The sequence below is a fragment of the Oreochromis aureus genome, linkage group 11 (genome assembly GCF_013358895.1).
Source record: "Oreochromis aureus strain Israel breed Guangdong linkage group 11, ZZ_aureus, whole genome shotgun sequence".
NCBI classification, from domain to species: domain Eukaryota; kingdom Metazoa; phylum Chordata; class Actinopteri; order Cichliformes; family Cichlidae; genus Oreochromis; species Oreochromis aureus.
This window is the reverse complement of record NC_052952.1, coordinates 18031372-18051512: the sequence shown is the minus strand read 5'-3', so window position 1 is coordinate 18051512 and position 20141 is coordinate 18031372. Positions and strand designations below refer to the sequence as shown.

General features: G+C 40.8%; 1 protein-coding gene across 3 annotated transcripts in view; it reads left to right on the top strand.

Annotated features, from left to right (window-relative positions):
- The window catches only part of hdac9b (histone deacetylase 9b), a 44968-nt gene extending 29063 nt beyond the window's left edge, over nucleotides 1–15905 (top strand). For 2 of the 3 annotated variants that reach the window (XM_039619240.1, XM_039619239.1), the window contains exons 2-11: nucleotides 1952–2193; nucleotides 2520–2691; nucleotides 3909–4041; nucleotides 4140–4261; nucleotides 8535–8666; nucleotides 8961–9076; nucleotides 10517–10639; nucleotides 11177–11354; nucleotides 11467–11681; nucleotides 13847–15905. In XM_039619240.1, the coding sequence (XP_039475174.1) occupies nucleotides 2023–2193; nucleotides 2520–2691; nucleotides 3909–4041; nucleotides 4140–4261; nucleotides 8535–8666; nucleotides 8961–9076; nucleotides 10517–10639; nucleotides 11177–11354; nucleotides 11467–11681; nucleotides 13847–14176 (1692 nt within the window). In that variant the 5' untranslated portion in view covers nucleotides 1952–2022 and the 3' untranslated portion in view covers nucleotides 14177–15905. The remainder of the gene's footprint in view (nucleotides 1–1951; nucleotides 2194–2519; nucleotides 2692–3908; nucleotides 4042–4139; nucleotides 4262–8534; nucleotides 8667–8960; nucleotides 9077–10516; nucleotides 10640–11176; nucleotides 11355–11466; nucleotides 11682–13846) is intronic. The other variant, XM_031746280.2, reaches the window with a different exon arrangement.
- The last annotated feature ends 4236 nt before the right edge of the window (nucleotides 15906–20141 follow it).

The following is a 20141-nucleotide window of genomic DNA, read 5'->3' as shown; positions in this document are numbered from 1 at the left end:
GGCTGCTCCTGGAACAGCGTCCGCTACAAAAGAGTCTTTTGTAAAGTGCTTACAAGCCAAGATTAATATTCCCTGTCAGACGGGAAGGGTTTGTTCTACAGGTGCCTGTTCTCTGCGCCTGCCGAGCTGTTGCCCTCTTCTGTCTTTGATTGGAGCTGTTTTTAGAACACAGAGAGGAAATTTACAGCACGGGAGTCCCCTCGAGCTGTCTTCACTTTTTTGAAAATGTTTTAAGACAACTTATCACCTAACCAACGATTCTCTCCCAAATATGCGTGTGTGTATTTGTGTGTGTGAGAGTGTTTGTGTTGGTGGGTTTTGTAATGCTTTCTCTCTGTCTCTCGCTCTCTCTCTCTCTCTAGTGGGGACTCCTTTCTTATATAAGAGGTAAAAAGCTGATATAATAGTCAACATGTCACATTGCCAATGTAGGCAGAAGATGACATGCAGTGAGACTCGATCACTGCAGAATGGGGAGACATAATTACGTCGCCAGCGTTGCCATGGCAGCGGCAAGTTACGGTGGTGGATACTAGGGTGTGGGGTTTGTCACAGACCAGGATTGCGCCACTTGCTTTTATGTTTCTATTTATAATCATCACCGCCGCATACACATGGAATGGTGGCAATGAAAAACAGGCTACATGGCAAAACAAATGGACGCCAGTGAGCTTCACAGCATCAGTGAACGGGGTGGGGGTGGAGGGTGGGGGGTTTCTGCTTCCTAATTGTTGGCTACTGGCTCTTTTTGGCAGGTTTAAACCTCTTTTTTGTGGCATTTTGGTGTAAAAAGTATTATTGCGTAACAGAACCCAACAAAAGATTATTATTATATGAAGTGTCAGTTTTCTCTCAGCTTTCAAAGAACAGGTGGTGTGGTATTTGTTCTCTCAGATGTGACCCTTGAGAAGATTAAGGCAGTGAATGCACTCAATAACTCTCCCCTCCAGCTCCACTGGAATTTTAAGTAGCTTTGAATATTTCTCTGGTTTAAAAATGGAAGAGGCATTATACAGTCTGGACAATGCGTATCTTCCCTTGAATGTCACACCATGATCAGCATGACTAACATGTCTACTTTTCCAGCGATTGGACATTTTTATTTTATTCACTGGCCAAATGTACACACGAATACCTTTTATAATATCTAAAACTGGTTCAGAGATGTGATTCTTCAGAAAAAAAATGTTACTTAAACTGGATAGTTTGTGGATGTGTAGTGTGGATTAAAGCAAAGGCAAAGCAATGATAAGGAAAATATTGTACAATCACTAAACATCCTCTATGGAGAAGAGAGATGAAGTAGCCCTGTCTCCTATGTTCTTAACCAGCAATCGATTTTCTCTGTGGAACAGGCTATATATAGAGCTTGGAGACCAAAGGGATGCCCTCTCACTTTGTATCTGGCAATTACTTATAATAGAGGCAGCTCTTACCGATGCGCACATTGCAGCATCTGCACTCGAGAACAGAAAAAGAGAGATCACAGAAGCATGGATCTGCAAACATGCAGATTCCCAATCTACTTCACCTTAAATTATTTATGTTAAAAAGGGATATCTGCCTGACAGAATCCCTTTATTTATTTATCAACTGGGAAGACAGGGCTTATATAAATACTCTAAATAACCACTTCAACATTTTGTGCCAAATGTCCATATGCAGCTACTCCCAGTAGACTCTGCGCTGACGGATGTGATCCCGTGTTTGTTTATAGAAACTATTATAATTGCAGGTTTCTGAGGATCATGGGATAGAACGATTTGCTTTTCCTTTCCGAACCTTGTCTTCCTCTCCTCTTTAGTCTTCCCTTTGATCTGCTTCTGTCATCTGTAACTTTGAAGATTCCTTATAGATTGCACAAAGCCACCTCTGGTTGTACGACTTGAGTTGTCGAGGGTACAATTAGGACTGACAAATCTCTTTTCGCTCTGCCGTTTCTGTGCCACAGTGGATATTAAACCAGACGTGCCATTGGCTGTGGAGCCCTTGTCTCCTTTGGACCTCCGCACAGATCTGAGGATGCTGGGGCCAGGCTCGGACCCAGGGCTGTGGGAGAGGCAGCTGCAGCAGGAGCTGCTCCTCATTCAGAAACAGCAGCAAATCCAGAAGCAGCTGCTAATCAGCGAGTTCCAGAAGCAGCATGAAAAGTTGACCCGTCAGCACCAGGCTCAGCTCCAGGAGCACCTCAAGGTTAGAACAGTTGTACGGAGACACAGCACAGCACAGCACAACACAACACAAAACAACACAAAACAGCATGACATATAGCAGATCACTAGAAAACTGTATAACTAAGGAAAACATCAAAAAAAGTGCAGAAAAGGGGAAACAACTCAGCGCAGCAGGGCAAAGTGTTGAGCAATACATTACAGCTCAGCATGACTTTTGTTTTTTACAGTTAAACACAAAGTTAGCCATCACTGCAAAATAGAAAGTGCAAAATTTAGCCAAAGCCACTGTGATTTAAAAAAAAAAGTGCTGTGTTCATGCTGATGTGATGCCTACATGCTTCCCAGCTTCAGCAGGAGCTCCAGGCCATGAAACAACAGCAGGAACTTGCAGAGAAGGAGCGCCGTTTGGAGCAGCAGCAGCAGCAGCAAAGCCAGCAGGAGAAGGAGCAGGAGAAGCATCGACGAGAACACCACATTTCCAGCCTGAGCCTCAGGGGCAAGGAACGCTCCAGAGAGAGTAAGAGCTCGACACCGTCACCGCTACCAATAGTTTTTTAATATATTTTTTAAAGGACACAGATGAAAGCAAGCATGGAGCCACACGTTTTCACCCATCAATCCTTTTTTTAACACATCACATTAGCTTAACGGCTGGAGCACAATATGCATACAACAGCTGGATAGGAAAACTTTACTGTAGCTTGGTGTTACACTCTTTAAAATATTCCCTTTGGACCAAGAACCTTTTCTGCCACCACTATTATAAAACTTTTATAAATGTGGAAAGCATCGCCTTTGTAGGCATCATGTATAATTTGTCTTTGAACCTAAATATTTATTGTAATAAACACTTTCACAAAATCTTTTCCGATATCTGCTGTAATAACTACTCTACACTAATGGATGTACTATACAAAACAACAAAGATAAGTTAATATAAACACATTTTACCTGTTAATCTTAGTCAGGCAGATGCTTTGGATATTTCTGTGCTTAGGTTGGTGATAATCAGTTCTCAGTCATATAAGATGCGATAACAGTGGCGATTTTAAAAAGATAAATAAATAAAAAATCATGGAAAGTATAATTTTCAGACTGCACAGGTGAGCGTGACTAGAGGATAAATTGCCCTCTGGCTATTGCTTTTCTCAGTATTTGCTCAAACTGTTGGATGACGTCTGGCAACAAGGTAAACCACACAGCTCAAATGTGCTTTAAACATCAGATAAAACGAAACAATAAAACAATAAAGCAACGATGGCAGCGGTACTTAACCAGTGAATGACATAAAGTTTGCAAGTGACATTTAAGCTTAGTGTTTAGGGGAAAATGTCTTTGAACAGCACAATGAAAATAGAGCCGGATATAGTATTTCATTTCTGTTTTTACCTTATAGCTAATAATAGATGAGATTTATGACTTTGTCAGGGCAGGTCATTTGAGACTGTACCCTGCAACTGTAACCACCTGATTTGAAAGAACATCTCTGTGCAGGATCACTCTATAGGACTAATATAGTGTTCTTAGACCACTAGGGGGAGATCTTCCTACATAGTTTTGTAGGAGAGTCTGGTAAATATATTCAAAAAGGATTATAGAGAAGAGAACAGATCTGAATCTCAGTTTTATGGTGAATGTGATATAGAAACAGATATCTGAAAGCAACAAGTATGCGATTATATGTTGTTAATCATAGCCTTAGGTTAACACCAATCCCCTCCGTTCTGTGTGTTGGTCTCACAGGTGCAGTGGCTAGTACGGAAGTGAAGCAGAAACTCCAAGAGTTTCTGTTGAGCAAATCAGCTAAAGACTCTGCTAGCAATGGAGCTAATCATTCTTTCATTCAGCACCCAAAACTCTGGTATACGTAAGTGCTTTCCATTGCTTTAGAGCCCGATAAAATGCCATGTTTGGGTCACACAGAAACATATATTACAGATATTTGATTTATTCTTGTATTAACAGGTCCTCTCACCACACATCACTGGACCAAAGCTCTCCACCTCTGGGCGGCACATCACCCACTTGCCAGTATACTCTGCCATCGCCCGTAGAGAGCAAGGACGACTTCCCCTTGAGGAAGACAGGTTTGCTAATTTGCAAATGCAGACACCACTGAAATAGAAATGCAAATACATACTGTACATACACAAATATACAGCCATCTAGTTTAACTATTTGAGTGTGCTTTCTTCTGCTAGTCATTTTACTACTTACTAAAGATTAGGCTCATTGCGCCCACCCCCATCTTTCCTCCAGGGCTCAACACAAAACATGCGAAAGTTAAGTTGTTTTTTTCCTTTTTTGTCTTCTTGATTCTTTTTTTGGATCGTTTTAAAACATGATAGACAGACACGGGCACTGTGATTTTCACATGTTTTTCTTTTCACAAGCATAGATATGCTGTTTTTTGTACTAATATTAGCTTGCCAATATTAGCTTAACAAGGCCCACATTTATCCCTATGTTATAATAATAAACCCAGTTCAAAAGCCTCTCTGAAGCTGATTAGCGGTAAATGAAAGAATTATGGCAGATTAATTTCTCCTGACTTATGGGCTTTAAAAACTATTTTGAAAAAACACAGGTTGTTACTAAAAAGCAGCTCAGGTTTGTTGGTTTAAAATTTGAGGAGTTCCTGCTGCTCTCGCTTTGCAAAAGCATAAAAACTTGCCAAGTTAAAAGCTTCATAATTTGGCAATGAGGTCATCAAATTATATTGTCTTCTTTTCCCTTCTGTGTCTCTTTAAATTACACTGGAAAACAGTTCTACTTGTTGAGTTATTTAACTACAGGCCTGTTGTGTTGTGCGTGTACACAATTTGGAGATCAGGAAGAAGAATTATACCTTATAAAATAAAGCCAGTTCATGTCAAGAGCAAATATTAGAAAGGTAAATGAAAGCTGTGGGAAATTGTATTTATTTTGCTTCTTGATCTCTGTGTGCGTTACCGTTTTGTGTAACGGGATGAGGAATATCTCCTCTAAATATCTATTTACACTTTTGAGACGTACCTTTAGACAAAGACACGATGTAAGGGGTGCAACAAGTGGAAAATCATTTATCTAACATAACAGAGAGACTGTTTATGGCATTGTTTGCATTTCAGTGCGAGTACAGAAAGGCCCATTTAAACAAATAAAAGGGGAAAGGATAACAGTTCGTTCTCCCTGCTTCTCAGACACATTCGCGCATCCATTTATGGTTCAGTCGCTTGCACTGATAAATCTACTTCTAACCCTTTGGATTCCTGGATCTATATGTGGTCATTTCCTGCTCAGGCCTTCCTCCCCCACTTCCTGCCTGTCTTCATTAAAGCCCTCTGAGAGCTTGGCACGCGAGGTGGATGCACAAAGGTAGTGTTGTTCCCCGAAGCACCGGCTGTCACTGATAGCTGATTGGCAGGTGTTGCCGACTTAGAACTGGCACTGGCAGGATGAACCTCGACAGGACTGTTTGTTTAAGCAAAGATAGCTCTCTCAAAACAAAGTGGAGAAGACTCGAATGCGCCGCCTTAGACTCCCCGCTGCTTCAGTCAGCCAGGCGGCTCAGCATCCTCTTTTACTCTTTGACTCTGAGGTTAATGATGAGGTTTGCGATGCACGTGCAGCGTTTATTTCACAAGCTCGTAACTTGGTGATCAGTAGCTGTCTTTTCTCATATTCAAGTAAGCTTTTTGCATTTAATTCCTCAACCTTAAAAAAGGGAACCAAGTGCTTACCCTAATCAAATGTTGTGTTTTTTAGGAAAACCTTGAAACCAAGTGAAATTTAGTAAATGAATAACAGTGAACGAGCACAAACCTGTTAGATTATTAGTCTTTAATTATGACTTCTGCTACTAGGTGTCCTGATAATAGTTGGTAAATCTTCCCTAAAAGTAAACAATAGTGTTAGTGTCATTGTCGCTATTTTACTCACTCAAGTAGTTTAAAGAATTTTACATGATTAACTTGTTTACTTGGTATATATCCTCTTTGTTTCAATTCCTGGTACTGCAACAGGCCGAGGGCACGCGATAGTCTGTGGCAAGAATAGTTGCAGCTTAGCAGTAAGAAGTGCAACACCCTCCCTAGTCTTGACCCAGTTACTAAATGTGTGCATTCAGCAGGTGCAGGAAAGATTTTCAAAAATAATCCTGCAAAGGTAAAACTGTAAAAAGCCCAAAGTAAAACAAAGTGAGGTTTGTGTGGAGCCTCTCTGTGCTAAGAATATAATCGGATTTTTGTATCTGAAAGATTTATTAAAAGAAATTAAGGTGCTGATCCTAAAAGATTGAATGTCTAAGGTGAAAAGGAATGCACCTTTGGCTAAAAAAATGTTTCTGAAATAATGAGCATTATTTTTTTTTCTGTTCGGCGTTAATTAAAACAAGGATGCCCAAAACAATGCATAGCTGGCCTCCTTATGTAGAGAACACACACCTCAGCTTTCCACACAGCCATCTATCCAGGTCCGGACTCTAATGGGTACAAGTGCTCACAGTGACAGCAGAGCTAAAGTTCTGATTAAGTGGCGATAACGTAAGGAGATTGATTTACGACCGCGCACTATTGCCGCCATTACTGTATGTTTTCATTAACTGAGACGTCGGAACAGAAGTGACCCAGGTGCTCAGAGTTTATGCTTTTCCGCTGCCATCATTACCTCCTGTTGCACTGCGCATCGGGGCTTTTTTTTTTTTTTTTCCATAGAGACCAGTGAGAAAGTGTTTGTTCACAAGCTGCTGTCTGGCGTTCCCGTGGCGACCAATTGGGATGCGTAGCTTGGTGGCAGCAGCGTGTAAAAATAGAAAGCAATCAAGGCAGCAGGGCGTGAAGCAAATTCATAAGACTCCCAACAGCGTTTTCTCTCCATTTATCTCTCCTGCCTCCTTTCTTCCTCCTTCGCTCTCTTTCATTCTACCTCACACCCACAGGATTAGAGGTCTGTGCCACGTATTAGGGAAGAGGGTTTTGCTGCTTTTGACAAAAGCCAGAAATAGCAGCATTTGGCCCACTCTCCTAGCTTTGCCCCCATCGCTTCTCCCTCTCCTCCTCCCCGCAGTGTTCCCTATGTAAAGTATAGCTGTATATTGTACATGGCGGAAGGCCTGTTTAATTATTGATCAGCTAAATAATTGAAACAGGTTGGCTATTGTGTAACAGAGGGTTTACATAACTTTAGCACAGCTTTGTGCTCTGGCTTTCAGTCAAAAAATCAGTTTATCCATTCTGCTTATTTATTTATGTGTGAAGGTAGCTGCGGTTTTTCATTCCTAAAAGGTTGACGGGAAGTCTTGCAAGACATAACTAACAGAGTCACGGTTCAGCGGTCGTAAAAGTGTTGCATCCATTTAAGTGATGGTTACGTGATTCAAAATGAATTCCTTTCTATGATTCAGCCTCTGGTCCTTGTTTATCTCTCCCATCGTCAAATACGTCAAAGATATAGTTTTTCCAACAACCTTAATGATCATGTCATCAGTACTTAATTAAAGGGTCTATTTGTTTTTTGCTTCCCATTCTTAACATTTAACTTCAATCTGTTTATCTATAGGTATTGATTTGCATGGCCAAAATGTATTCTCAGTTGCCAATTTTTGTCAAAAATTTGTAGAAAAAGTCATCTAGGGGATCTTAAAAAAGTTTGGTGATTATATTGAAGCATTATTGGAATAGCAGTCTGAGTAAATTTGACCCATTTAAAAAGTGTTCAAATAACATAAAATGAGCCATAACTTCAACATTTGATCAACATATTTAATCCACAATAAAGAAAAATGGGAAAGTTTGAAAGCATTGTCTGTCATGAAGGATACTGGTGGTCAGCGCCGAGGGGGAAGTGCATTAATAATAAGTCTGGATCACTTGAGGCCAGGCTGTGTGCGAGTGAGGCTTTTTGGTAATGTGCTCTGATTGTGTATTTGGGTATCTCTGGTTTGCATTAGGAAGAGGGGAGTGTAGGGAGAGCCTCAAACATCTGCCATGTTTTTGTGTTAGTTTAACTGTTGCTACTGTATCAGACTGTGGTCACCAGGGCGGCAGGTAGCGGACTATTTCACTTAGAGCCTGTGTGTTGCTCAACCTAATTTAGTCCAGATGAGGTGGAAATGGGCCCAATCCTGACTCATTTAATTTATCTGAAACCTGCTCGGAAATTCTACGAAACTGAAGTTGTAACATGTCAGGGCATGACAACAATGCTTTTTTTTTGGACATATTTATATTTTGTTTTATGTTAGTCTTGTTATTTACTGCTTTCATTGATACATTTCATTACCTAGGCTGTATAAACACATCTTGTTTGAATACACTCACATGATAGCATAACTTATCTCCATACGATCCAGACTTACTGAAAAATGTCTTTTATTTTTAGCCTCCGAGCCCAACCTAAAGGTACGATCCAGACTGAAGCAGAAGGTGGCGGAGAGGAGAAGCAGTCCCATGCTAAAGAGGAGAGATGGAAACATCATGACTCCATACAAAAAGAGGGCTTTGGAGCTAATGGGTGTGTAACATAACCGACTACGTGTTGAATTCCTTTTTTTCTGTTACAGTCTTCAATAGCTTATTACCAGTTCTTAAAATATTATCTAAAAGCAACACAAGCGTATGTTTTAGTATTATAATTACATGACGGCTATTGCACTTTGATGCAAAAAATACCATTGTAATCAGGCAGCTGTGACCGTACGCATTAAGCTGTCGTGAGGCTTACAGCTGTTTTATAAGCCTCTGTGCATGTGTGTTGTGTGCAGAGTGTGAGCGCGCATACTGCGTCTAACTCCTTGATGTTTTGTAGATTCTACGCCCACTAACAGTGCCCCTGGCTCTGGCCCCAGCTCTCCCATAGGGGCTTCAAGTGCCTTGGGGGCTGAAAATGGACCCTCCTCTCTGCCTACTACCACAAAAACGGAGGTATGTTTATAAATCATACGCACTGCAACTGTTGTGCCAAAAAAATAAAGCAGCAGGGTCTAAATTCTTAAGCTTTTCTGCAGGCATATCATTTGAATAGCAAAAAATAATCATTTAAAGTCAGGGCACTAAATGGCTCTCTGCCCTTCTGCTTGCAGCTATAAAAACAGCCAGTTGTCCCTCCGTCTGTTACACTTCAGTGAAAATGGCTCCCTACACTGACATTAAATGGGCACAGCTCGACCCACATGCTGATTGCCCATGTTTTCTTTTATAAAGATGGCACTATGTAGGAAAATAAATTCAGCCTGCCTTAAAATGCTAAGTGTAAAAGCAGAAATTTATATTTTTTTTCTATCAAACATTTTTTTTTCTTTCCAGATGTACTTTAGAATTAGTTTTATGCTTTGCAAAGTAAGAAAATCTGTAGTTTGACTGTTGGCTTGTCGTTGTGTTCCTGTCACTGGCCTGGCTGCATTCCTATACTGACTTGTTCTGAGGCGTTTCCCAATAGATTCATGGCTGAGTTACTGACCGGAGCTCCCCTCAGACTGAGTTCACAAAGCAGGCCATTATAAAGTGTGGCAGATATGACACATCTCTGAACAATCTTAACAGAGCAGCTGTGTTTTGCTTAACCATCACTGTTTACTCTCCCTGGGACCTCCAGTGACACAGAGAAGGGAGAGACGCCCTGACATCGGGCTGAAGGTTGGGGCTTAGGGAGACAGTCAAACTGTGGATTTTAATTGATATCCCAGGCACTGGTAGCCAAAGACACCCAGATGCTAACAACATAAACATACAGGATTGCTATTGTATCGGCCCTAGCTGGGGCTCTCATGCAAGTCACCGGTGGACTGCGGGGCTGCTCGTGGACCTCATGCCTGTTGCAAAAGCAAGGCGTGTTTGTGCACCGTTACATTAGGTATCCTTTTTCAGAGGGAACAGGTCCCTCGGGTCAAATACGGGCCGGATATCCACATACAGGTCACTGAGTACTGGTAGGGGTTGGAAGGATAAACATGGCTGTTCCAAAACCACATGCTGGTCCACTGCTCAGCTGGGTACAGGAAGTATGCCCCATTGCTGATGTTCTCCGAGAGAGTAGCTGGAGGGTGGGGACCGGGGAGTAGGAATAAGCAGAGGGCTGGCTGGGGACTGAGGAGCTGAGGATAAAGCGGTAGATTTAGAGGTTTGCATTGCTTTATAATAGCATACCATCCTCAATGGTGCCATTATTTTCCTAAACGCCAAACATAAAAACTCATACCTCTTTGTTTGCGGTGAGGAGGACTGTTATTTATCATAGGTCATTATGGTCATGGCTGTGCTCATGTTGGCTTGTGAAACTGTGCTCAGTTGGATTCCTAAATGTGCAACCTCCTGTTAAATTTTGTCTCTTTCTCTCTCTTGCTTTATTCCACATGTTTGATGTAGAGATGGCCTTCCCAGCCAAGACTGTTCCGACCAGAGGGCTCTGTCCCCATGCTGAGCTTATACACATCTCCCTCTTTACCCAACATCTCCTTGGGGCTTTCTACTGCATCCTCGCCAATTAGTGTGAGTACCACTTTTGCACACATACTCGTACGGGAAATCTTTCTGCATACACCAGTGTAGCCATTTAGTCAGCGTCAGCTTTTCAACTCGCTCTGTAGGTTGTAAAACCTGCCATCAGTGACCGTCTGGGTGCACAGGTCACTGACCTGCGGCCCCAAATGATTTTATCGACCTTAGATAAATATTGTTCTGCAGTGTCTTGTGTCAGGCGTGCTCTTATCCTCCCCTGTTACCTCATTTATCATAGCTTTTAAAAAAGTCCACTCAAGTGCAGCTCCTGATAGCATAACACGTGATATATCATCTTTTAGTTCTCTGGCACATTCCACAGCGGTCTGTGCATCAGCTTCTTCTAACCATCAATGGTCCAATTTAACCCTTATGTTTTCTCATATATGCAACAAGAGCAATTTTTATTCATAAAAAAAAGCTATTATTGAAGTAGACATGTTAAAGAAATGGTTTTAACTCCCGATTTTAGAGATTCACTTCTGTTTCCCTAAGATTTACAACTTTTTATCTTTACTCTTCTATCAGGCTGCTATGGGGTTGAAAGACAGATCAACAGAAATCAAGCACGGGCTGCCCGGGCACCTGCTGGGCCCTGTGCCCCTTCAGACAGGCCTGGAGTCTAAGGTGAGCCCCAGTCACCAGGCTCTCCTCCAACACCTCCTCCAGAAGGAGCAAATGAGGCAGCAGAAGATACTCTCCTCTGGTAAGATTGTGCCAAGTATATTATTTTACACATTGTACAACTTTATTACGTCATTTATATGTCATGAATTTGGGAGAAACTTAATAAGAGATTTTGTTTTTCTTTTGACAAGGCCAAGGCTCCATGTCATCGCACTCTCAGTCCCCCCTGGCCATGAAGGATCGTCCCTCCAGCACTCGGCCAAAACTACCAAAACACCGGCCCTTGAACAGAACCCAGTCGGCACCGCTGCCTCAGAACACACTGGCTCAACTTGTCATCCAGCAGCAACACCAGCACTTCCTGGAGAAACAGAAACAATACCAGCAGCAGGTCCATATAAATAAGGTACAGTGCTAGTCATCAATATTAATACGCATGGGAGGATTTTGACTTTCAAATATCTTTTCACAGCATTTTGTATTCCTGTTTGGGCCTCACAGGGTCTTGTTTTACTGCAGGGAGTCTGATTTAATCATTTTGAGCACACAAATGCTCCTCTATTTTTAGCCTTTTGTAAAAGCATCCGTGGCCGCTCAAGTTTACTGACCTGGGCTGTTGTCTGTTCTTCCCTGAAGTCCTTGTGTTATTTCTGCAAGGCCAGGACCTTCTCCCTGACTTCAAATGGGGAAGAAATCCTTCCCCTGCACTAATTTTGTTATCATAACTTAAGGCATCAGTGCTGTTCACATGCTAACTCTGTGAAATTCAATTCATCTTAGATCAAATGAAGAAAAAAAAAGTGCCCAGAATGCACTTTGTTCCTCTGTGGCAATATTTGTGTTTCTGCGAGCTGGCCGAGGTGACCTCCCAATACACTGAGTCTAATTATGCTGCTGAGGGACGTGTGCGAGGTGGCAGACACTGTGAAAGGCTGCATTGTGTGAGCTCTCATACTGATGTGTCCCAACACTCAGCCTTGCTAGAGCCATGGGAACCATAGAACAGCTTAAACCTTGAAATAATAAAAAGCACAAAGCTCCACAAGCTGGATTTTGGTTGTACAGAACAGACGCACAACTTTAACAGTTTTTGTAACAAAACACGTGCCTGGAAGCCAAAAATTTGTTTTAAAACCATATTATCATCTTATTAAATATTCTGTGAATCTGATTCTACTGGGAGGTTTGGAAGAATAGGGACATATTGTGTAGAAACACGTGAACAGGTTTGGCTCTGATCACTCAGGCCAATGAGATCGCAAATAAAGCCTCTTTAAGTGGAGGTTATAAATGGCCTCTAATCAGGGATGAGCCCTCAGTGTTTATTGAGAGGGATCTCTGAAACATTGCCCTAATTAATTTCCTAGCAGAGGCTTGTCTACAGCTGCTTTGAAACGTCCTTTAGTGCCAGCAACAGTAGGGGGCACTAATGGAAATTTAGAAGCGCTTAGGGATCTTAGGAAGGGGTATGAACTCTGATTACTAGTGCCAAGCTAAGGAGGCTAATTCCTGTAGCTGAAAGGGTATTTATATACGGATTCTGTAGGCTGTAATGTTGTTTGTTAGCAGCCATTTAGAGGGAAACACTTTTCTGTCTGTTTCTGGAGCCCCCCTGTGGTCAAATAATCATATTATGGCACTGTTAGCTGCCATTGAGCAAAGCTACAAGACACAAGTATGGAGAATTGTAGCTGCGATTGGTGAAAGAACATTTGTAATGGGAGTATGAAAAAAAAGAAGTAAAAAAAAGAAGAAGGAAATGCTAAATAAATCATCCAGGTTGAGAGTGTAATATGATGTGCTCACAGATGCCAGTAGAGAGGATGCTGCAGGGAGAATGTTATGTTTTCTCTTCTCCCTGCAGCAGAACTGTGCAGAATATAATCTATTTGCAGTTGGCAAGACCTTTTTACATGTTAATCTTTATTTTATAAAGCAACTAAGTGACACTAATCCACTTTAATGGTCCAGTCACTGTTACAGAATATTTATTTATGCACATAAAAGGCAGGAATAATGGCTAATCTACCCGCAACCCTCCTAAATGCACCAGTCAAAAACATTTCATTCATAGGTGGCCTTACCTTAAACAGATATTGGTGTTTGCTTGCGCTTGTCAATAGAAATACAGAATTTTGTTTTCTATTATTCCAAATAATGTACATGTCAGGGTCCTTTCCAGTTAAAGTGTTTCTTTTTTCATCCAGTGTAAGAAAAACATCTTTTTGTTGCAATACATGATGTAGAACCATGAAATACTTGAAAAACATTGTATGTTTTATTTTAGTTATTGTAGTTTTCAATTGGGAATGATGTAGTTACAGGGACTGTGAGTTTGCTTTATTTGATTACCAAATAATGACTGAGTTTGTTTTTAATGCATGTCTTATTATTATGACTATAAATAGACTTATGAGGACAATACCTTTGTTTTTAAAAGGTGCAATTCTGGTTATAAATCCAGAAACCTCGAGTTCAAGTTATTTTTGCTTTTCTCTCATTGAAGATTGATTTTTGGCAACCGTTGACTGTGGGATAGCATCATTAATATTAAGGCAATGTGTTTTGCAGCTGTTGTCCAAGTCCATTGAGCAGTTACGTCAGCCCAGCGCACACCTGCAGGAATCGGAGGAAGAGCAGGAGGAGCAGCACAGAGAGGAAGTAGAGAGCATGCAGGAGGACAGGCTGCCCCCTGGAGGTGTTATCCGGAAGCACACGCTCAGCAGTAGCAGCAGTGGCTCGAGCAGCGAGCTCCCAGACACTCACTGCGGGGTCATCAAGGTCAAAGAGGAGCCAGCTGATAGTGAGGATGAGGCTCTGACCAATCAGAGCTTAGAGTCAGAGCAGAGCACCTATCTCCACCAGGTCAAAGGGAGACTGGTGATAAGAGCCATGATCTGAGAGGGGAAGAGGATGAGATCACACACTTGCAACATTCGCAAATAAAGAAGTCTTTAAAAAGACGCACATCTGCAGACAACACATGCACACATACATACGCACACACACACACACGCACGTGCACACAGCAGCTATTGCACAGTAGGCCAGCTCTCCCTGTCATGACATATGACCCCTTTTCACTCAGCTGCAGCCTCACTCGTCCTACACTCTTAAAACTCTCCATTTGTGATTTTTTGTGCAGTGATCTCTGTAAAATATGTACGTTTCACTTGTGTAAATATGAAAAAAAAAAAATTTAGACCGTTGTTTTTAAGAGCTGCTTTGGTCTTTTCGAGTCTGCTCGGCCGGCAAAACGTTGTGTGTACATATCCTGTGGATTCGGCATCAAAAATGATTTCTAGAGGGAAGTTTGAGCAGGTGTACAGCTTTAAAGAGCCACCTTTTGTTCCCATTGTGTATTTTTTTGTTGATTTTTTTTGTTGTTTTTTGGATAAAATATTTGAATTCTCTGCTATCCACTCCATCATCGTGTAAGTCAGTAAGTCCTCACAGTGCATACCGCATTGTTCTCGAAAATCTGTGATGATGTTCCATGTTAAATGGTCTCAGACCTGAAATAATAAACATCTGTCTTAGAAAGAATGTACACTTAAATCCTAAGGAGGACGCTCCCTTGGGTTGGCTTTTGTGCTGGGAGTGATATTGCCACTGCTCACATTGCAATTTGAAGGATAAAGCACTGTATCCCTTATTGGGTGTGCAGACACATCCCGAGTCTCCATGTCTCTTACTCTCTTAGCAGTCCCAGAGCCGGGGTTCTGTGTTAAGCTGAGCTCTCCTCCCTCCGTCTCTCCTCTGGGTCCAAATCAAAGCTCGGCCCAGTTCCTGCCCAGCTTTCAGCAGAGGAGTCAGACAGAGAGAACGAGAGAGAGAGAGCGAGAGAGAGGGCTGGGCAGGAAATGCCTTCTAGAAGCCAGGAGTTGGAGTGATTCATGTGTGCAGGAATGTTGAGAGAGGAGGACCTAGGGTTGGAGGAGTCCAAGGGGCCAGGCTTAAGAATTGATTTACTGTCAAAGCGAATTACAAAGTGAGTGGGGATATGGTTAAGGGAGTCCTTTTTAAAGGGAATCGCTTCCTCTGTATTCCCCTGTGGCATGCTTACCTCAACATGCAGGTTTGATGTTACTTCAATAAAAAAAAAAAAAAAATCTAATTAAAAAAAACAAAATAAAAAAACTGGACGGGACCTCGCTTCTCCGTTATTTTTTGTGAACCCGTTTTCCCCCGAAGTGCCCATTGCGACATGTATAGTCTGTCTTAAGGTGATCAATCAGTTGTATTGCATAGCCGTGAACCTTCCTGTTTCATTTATACTGTCGGCTAAATGTAAAAAAAAAACAAAAAAAAAACGAATAAAAACTAAAAGAGGTAGTGTAAGGTTCTGTGTTTGGATTCATGTGAAATCAAAACTGTCTGTCTTATACTGTACATTCAGATTGTCCAGTTTTAATGTTTTTAGTGTAAGTAAACACAATCAGAACAATGTGAGTCTTGTTCTCTTGCTCCTTTGATTTGGTTGTAATGAGAACTCCTTTGCTGCCAGTGGGTGTGGAGGTGGGGAGGTGCGGGGGTCCTGTGGTCTGTTCATAGCAGTTTGCATTTCTTCTCTTTGTTGCCTTGCGTGATAAACCTTTCTTTCTTTTTTTTTAAAATAAAGTTAATTTACCTCTGACTTTTTTGTAGTTTTTCTGATTATGAAGTGAAAGTAGAACACATCATAAAAAAAGCCCCCAAAGCATATCCACAAACACTTAAGGTTCTTAATCATTTTGAAATTAACATCACAAACAGGTTTCCTAAATCATTAGCCAAGCTTGCTTTTCCCACACTACGGTCATATAGCCCAGCCTTATATTGCCAGGAGATCTTTTAAAGGGAGCTTAAGGGACTTTCAAAACATTTCTTTGATGTGAGCAAGCGAGGCTTCTTGTTGCGGTATTAGAACAGTCAAGATAAGGTGAGCTCTGAGCAGGTGATATATGACTTGCGTGAATACTTTTCAAACCAAGCTTAAGCAATTTCACAGCAGGCTTAGTTCATGGGCCTGACCTGATATGCTATACACGCAATGATGAGACCAGAAAACTTCACTCGCAGTCTAATGTTGCTCTCTGCAAAAATGCTACTCTGGGAACTTTCATGGCGGCCAAGCAGGAAGGCCTGTTTTTGGCAGTTTCATCTAAATAACAGATTTAAGAAAATGAATGACATTAAACAACAAATTTTACCCAAACTTTTCTTCTTCTTTTTTTTTTAAAATGAAAGTTTAATAAGAGCTCCTGGAGCATTTTCACAAAGGTGTAGAGTTACTTCAAATTAGGAAGCATTTGAGTTAAATTAGACACTGACTCTTTCTTAAGTAGATTCCATCTGTCTTGGGCTTCAGGCTCTCGTGATTTTAAATGAGCTGTTACAAAGGGAGAAAAAATAACGAAGCCCAAATCCATCTGCGCTGCCCCTCCCCAGCTGCACACAGGGCCAGTTGTAAAAGCAAACAAGCATTTTTAAAGGTGTAAGGAAGTAAGAACGACAAAAGCCTACCTATTTTCTCTAAATGGAATAAACTCTAAGTTAGCCCTGTATTTTATCACCGACTGTGCTATTTCAGAAAAAAATATTTGGATCGAGTGTGCACATACATATAAGAATGTGTGATAGTGGTGGTAATGATGACTTTGTGGAGTCATAAATTTTAAGGCAGAAAAGCAACAGAAAAACACATTCTTAGCTCCCCAAAATCAGCCAAATCATGAAATACTGTTCAGAGGCACTTGAGTAAAAATGGCAGAGACTAAAAAGCACTCCAAACACTCAACTGCTGAGAACCCTCAAAAACCAGCGTTTATATACAAGGACTGCAAGCCATAACTGGAACGACATTAATCAGAGGGGTTTTTTGTGCAGAAGTTTCCTTATTGAGAAAATAAACGTGTCTCCTTACAAGTAAAACATATTGAAGTTAAAATGATTTCTGATTAACACCAAGAATACAAAGTGGACACAACTAATGAATGAAATGAAAGACTAGAAGAAAACCAAAAATCTCGGAACCATAAATAGAATTTGGATGGGTTAACCTGTGAAACTGTAAAGCTCTGACTCATAGCTGAGAGAGCTACTGAACACATCAAGGCTGTCTTGTAAATAGATGATAGATAGATAGATAGATAGATAGATAGATAGATAGATAGATAGATAGATAGATAGATAGATAGATAGATAGATAGATAGATAGATAGATAGATAGATAGATAGATAGATAGATAGATAGATAGATAGATAGATAGATAGATAGATAGATAGATAGATAGATAGATAGATAGATACAGTAGGTTCTGGTATAATTCGGGCTGGATGTTTTGACTAAGCATAATATACAGGTTTTCAGTGGGGTTTTCAGTTAGAGGAGCCCATTTCAGAAGCCTGCATTACCCATTCCAGAAGGAGTTTTCATGTGCGTTTGGGATCATTGTCCTGTTGGAATACCCAATCGTCTAGCTGTTAAGTTGAACAAATTTTGTTGACTTGTTGAGTTAAAAGACATTTGTTGAACCTTTAGCACCACCTATTAAAAGATTTAAGTGAGTGTGTGTGTGTATATTTGAGCCTAATTTGGGGTTGATTGGAGAAAATCCATTCTTTGCACCCAGTTCTTGTTTTTCAAAGTCATTAAAGATGTATGGAGAACAATCATTCCACCCTTAAATGTGCAATGCTATAATCTGACATATTTCATGTCTACTAGCAGCAGGATTTTTAATAGTGCAGAATTTGGATCTTAATAGCAGCAGAGATGCAGTGTTGAGCACTTCACAGTCTGCTTGGAAAAAAAAAAAGTGGTAAGCACCACAGGACAAATGTCTACAACTTACCAATGACAAATCTTTGATATTTTCTGATTCATCTCTTAGTCCTCTGATTCATCACTTGCATAATGACCCTGATGTTCATCAAAAAGCTGCCTTATCCAGAAAATAACCAGATATTTCTTATTGGTAATCATGTGTTCCCTCGCAGTGTCTCTGTACCTGCGGAGAACTTTTATTAGGCATCTCTAGAATTTAAACTGTCTCCTGATTTTTTGAGGTGAGACTTTCAGACCCGATGACGTGGCGCAGAATGCAAAGACTGACACTTTTCATCATGTAAACCAGAAAGGTCAGTATGTGAAATAAAACGAGAGAGGGAGGCTGTGAAATAAGGGCACCTATAGCTGATATGTAACAGATTATGAATATATAAGAATACTCCACAGTGTAATCAAAACTCACATAACAACCAGTGTTGCCCAGAAACATGGCTATACTTCAGGATGTAAGTAATCTTGCCGAGGTGCTCAAAGGGATACTCAAAGAGATGGACCTGCTAATCAGGAGTCAGCTTGAGGTTGAAAAACACATAATGGAATTATAAAGAATATAATGAACCCACTGAATGTCTGCTTTAGCAGTACTGATGATAAAAAAAATAAAGTAAAAATAACTGTCAGTATTTCAGGAGGCTGTTGAGAAAGCCAAGTGGATGACATGGCATCCCACTCATGCTCTCAAGTAACTGCTTTGTACTGCTGAAGATACAGTCAGATTTTCCTGCATTGAAGATTTAGGTTACCTCACATGCAAAGAGTAATGACAAGAACTTTTAGAGGAAAACACTAATGGTAATGGAGTTAAACTGCTTCAGTAGTGACCCTAAATTCACCTGCCAGCCCTGGTCATTCTGACCCAGCAAAACCCAAAGTTTCCCAGTTAACACAGAACAGCTGTGGAAAACTTTTTGTGGCTTCATTCAATCAGGATTGAACAGATTCTGTGCATGGCGTTTCTCGGCTAGAGTAAGAAAGAGAAACATGCATTTGTGTTTTCTCCAGCCAGTCTTTCTAGACCCTTTTCATCAGGTCACAAATCTTAAAATGAAGTGCTTCAACAGTCTGTGTCCACAGCAGGGTTTTTGTGAAAATCCAGTGATGTCGCTTGAAGGTAAAAGGAATTAAACAGGCTGATTTTGACCAAAAATTTGACTTTTTTTTAGCACCTTACAATTCAATGAATAATTTTACTCTTAGTTGAAGTGTGTATGGATCAGCTAACTCACACTGACGGATATTTGGCATCATTATATGTGCCTTTAGGCTCCTTTGAGAGTCAAATGTCAGAGAACACACATAATTTATTTCTTTATGTATTTGTATCCTGCAATAAGACATTTAATAGGCTAGTTTCCCCCCATGTGTGGATTCATGTAGACATGGCTACACTATTTAAAATACAACAAAACTGTAATGAGGGACTTGTTTGATGCTAACAAATTTATTCAGTTTAAACTGTGACCATTTTGCTTATGTTAGAGTTTGACATGACATTTGCCTCCTAAGTTGAGACAAATGAGGAAGTCATTTGTGGGACAAACTTGTAATTCTTTAAGCCTTGCCCACCAAAGTTGAGGATGAAAGGGAGCTAAAACAACACAAAGAGGGAAATTTCCAGCTTTCCTTTGTGCCTGTCAAGATTTGTGCGAGTCTGCCATGCAGTAGTGGTGTTTTCCTTTCCATGTGCTGCTAACCATGTTCGAGGTGTAGGGCAGCGCAGTTTGGCAGCAAATGAAGGGGCTGTTAAGTGCGCTGGTGTGAAAAACAAAGGACGCAAAAAGTAAGATGTCAGATTTGTGCCCAGTACACTCTTTTACTGTTGGATCATCTGTGGTTTGTAATGTCTGTGAGGCCTTCATTTCTTTCTGGTGGCATGTACGCTGTCATTTAGCTTTCAGTTTAATATTAAACTGCAGTTCAGTGGAAAATAAAGCTTCATTCGTTCATTCTATCTTGATAAAATTGTGAGTTTTCTCATTAAATAAAAGTTTTCCAAAAACATCCCACAGAATTTCTTCTCCTGTCTGCTGAGTT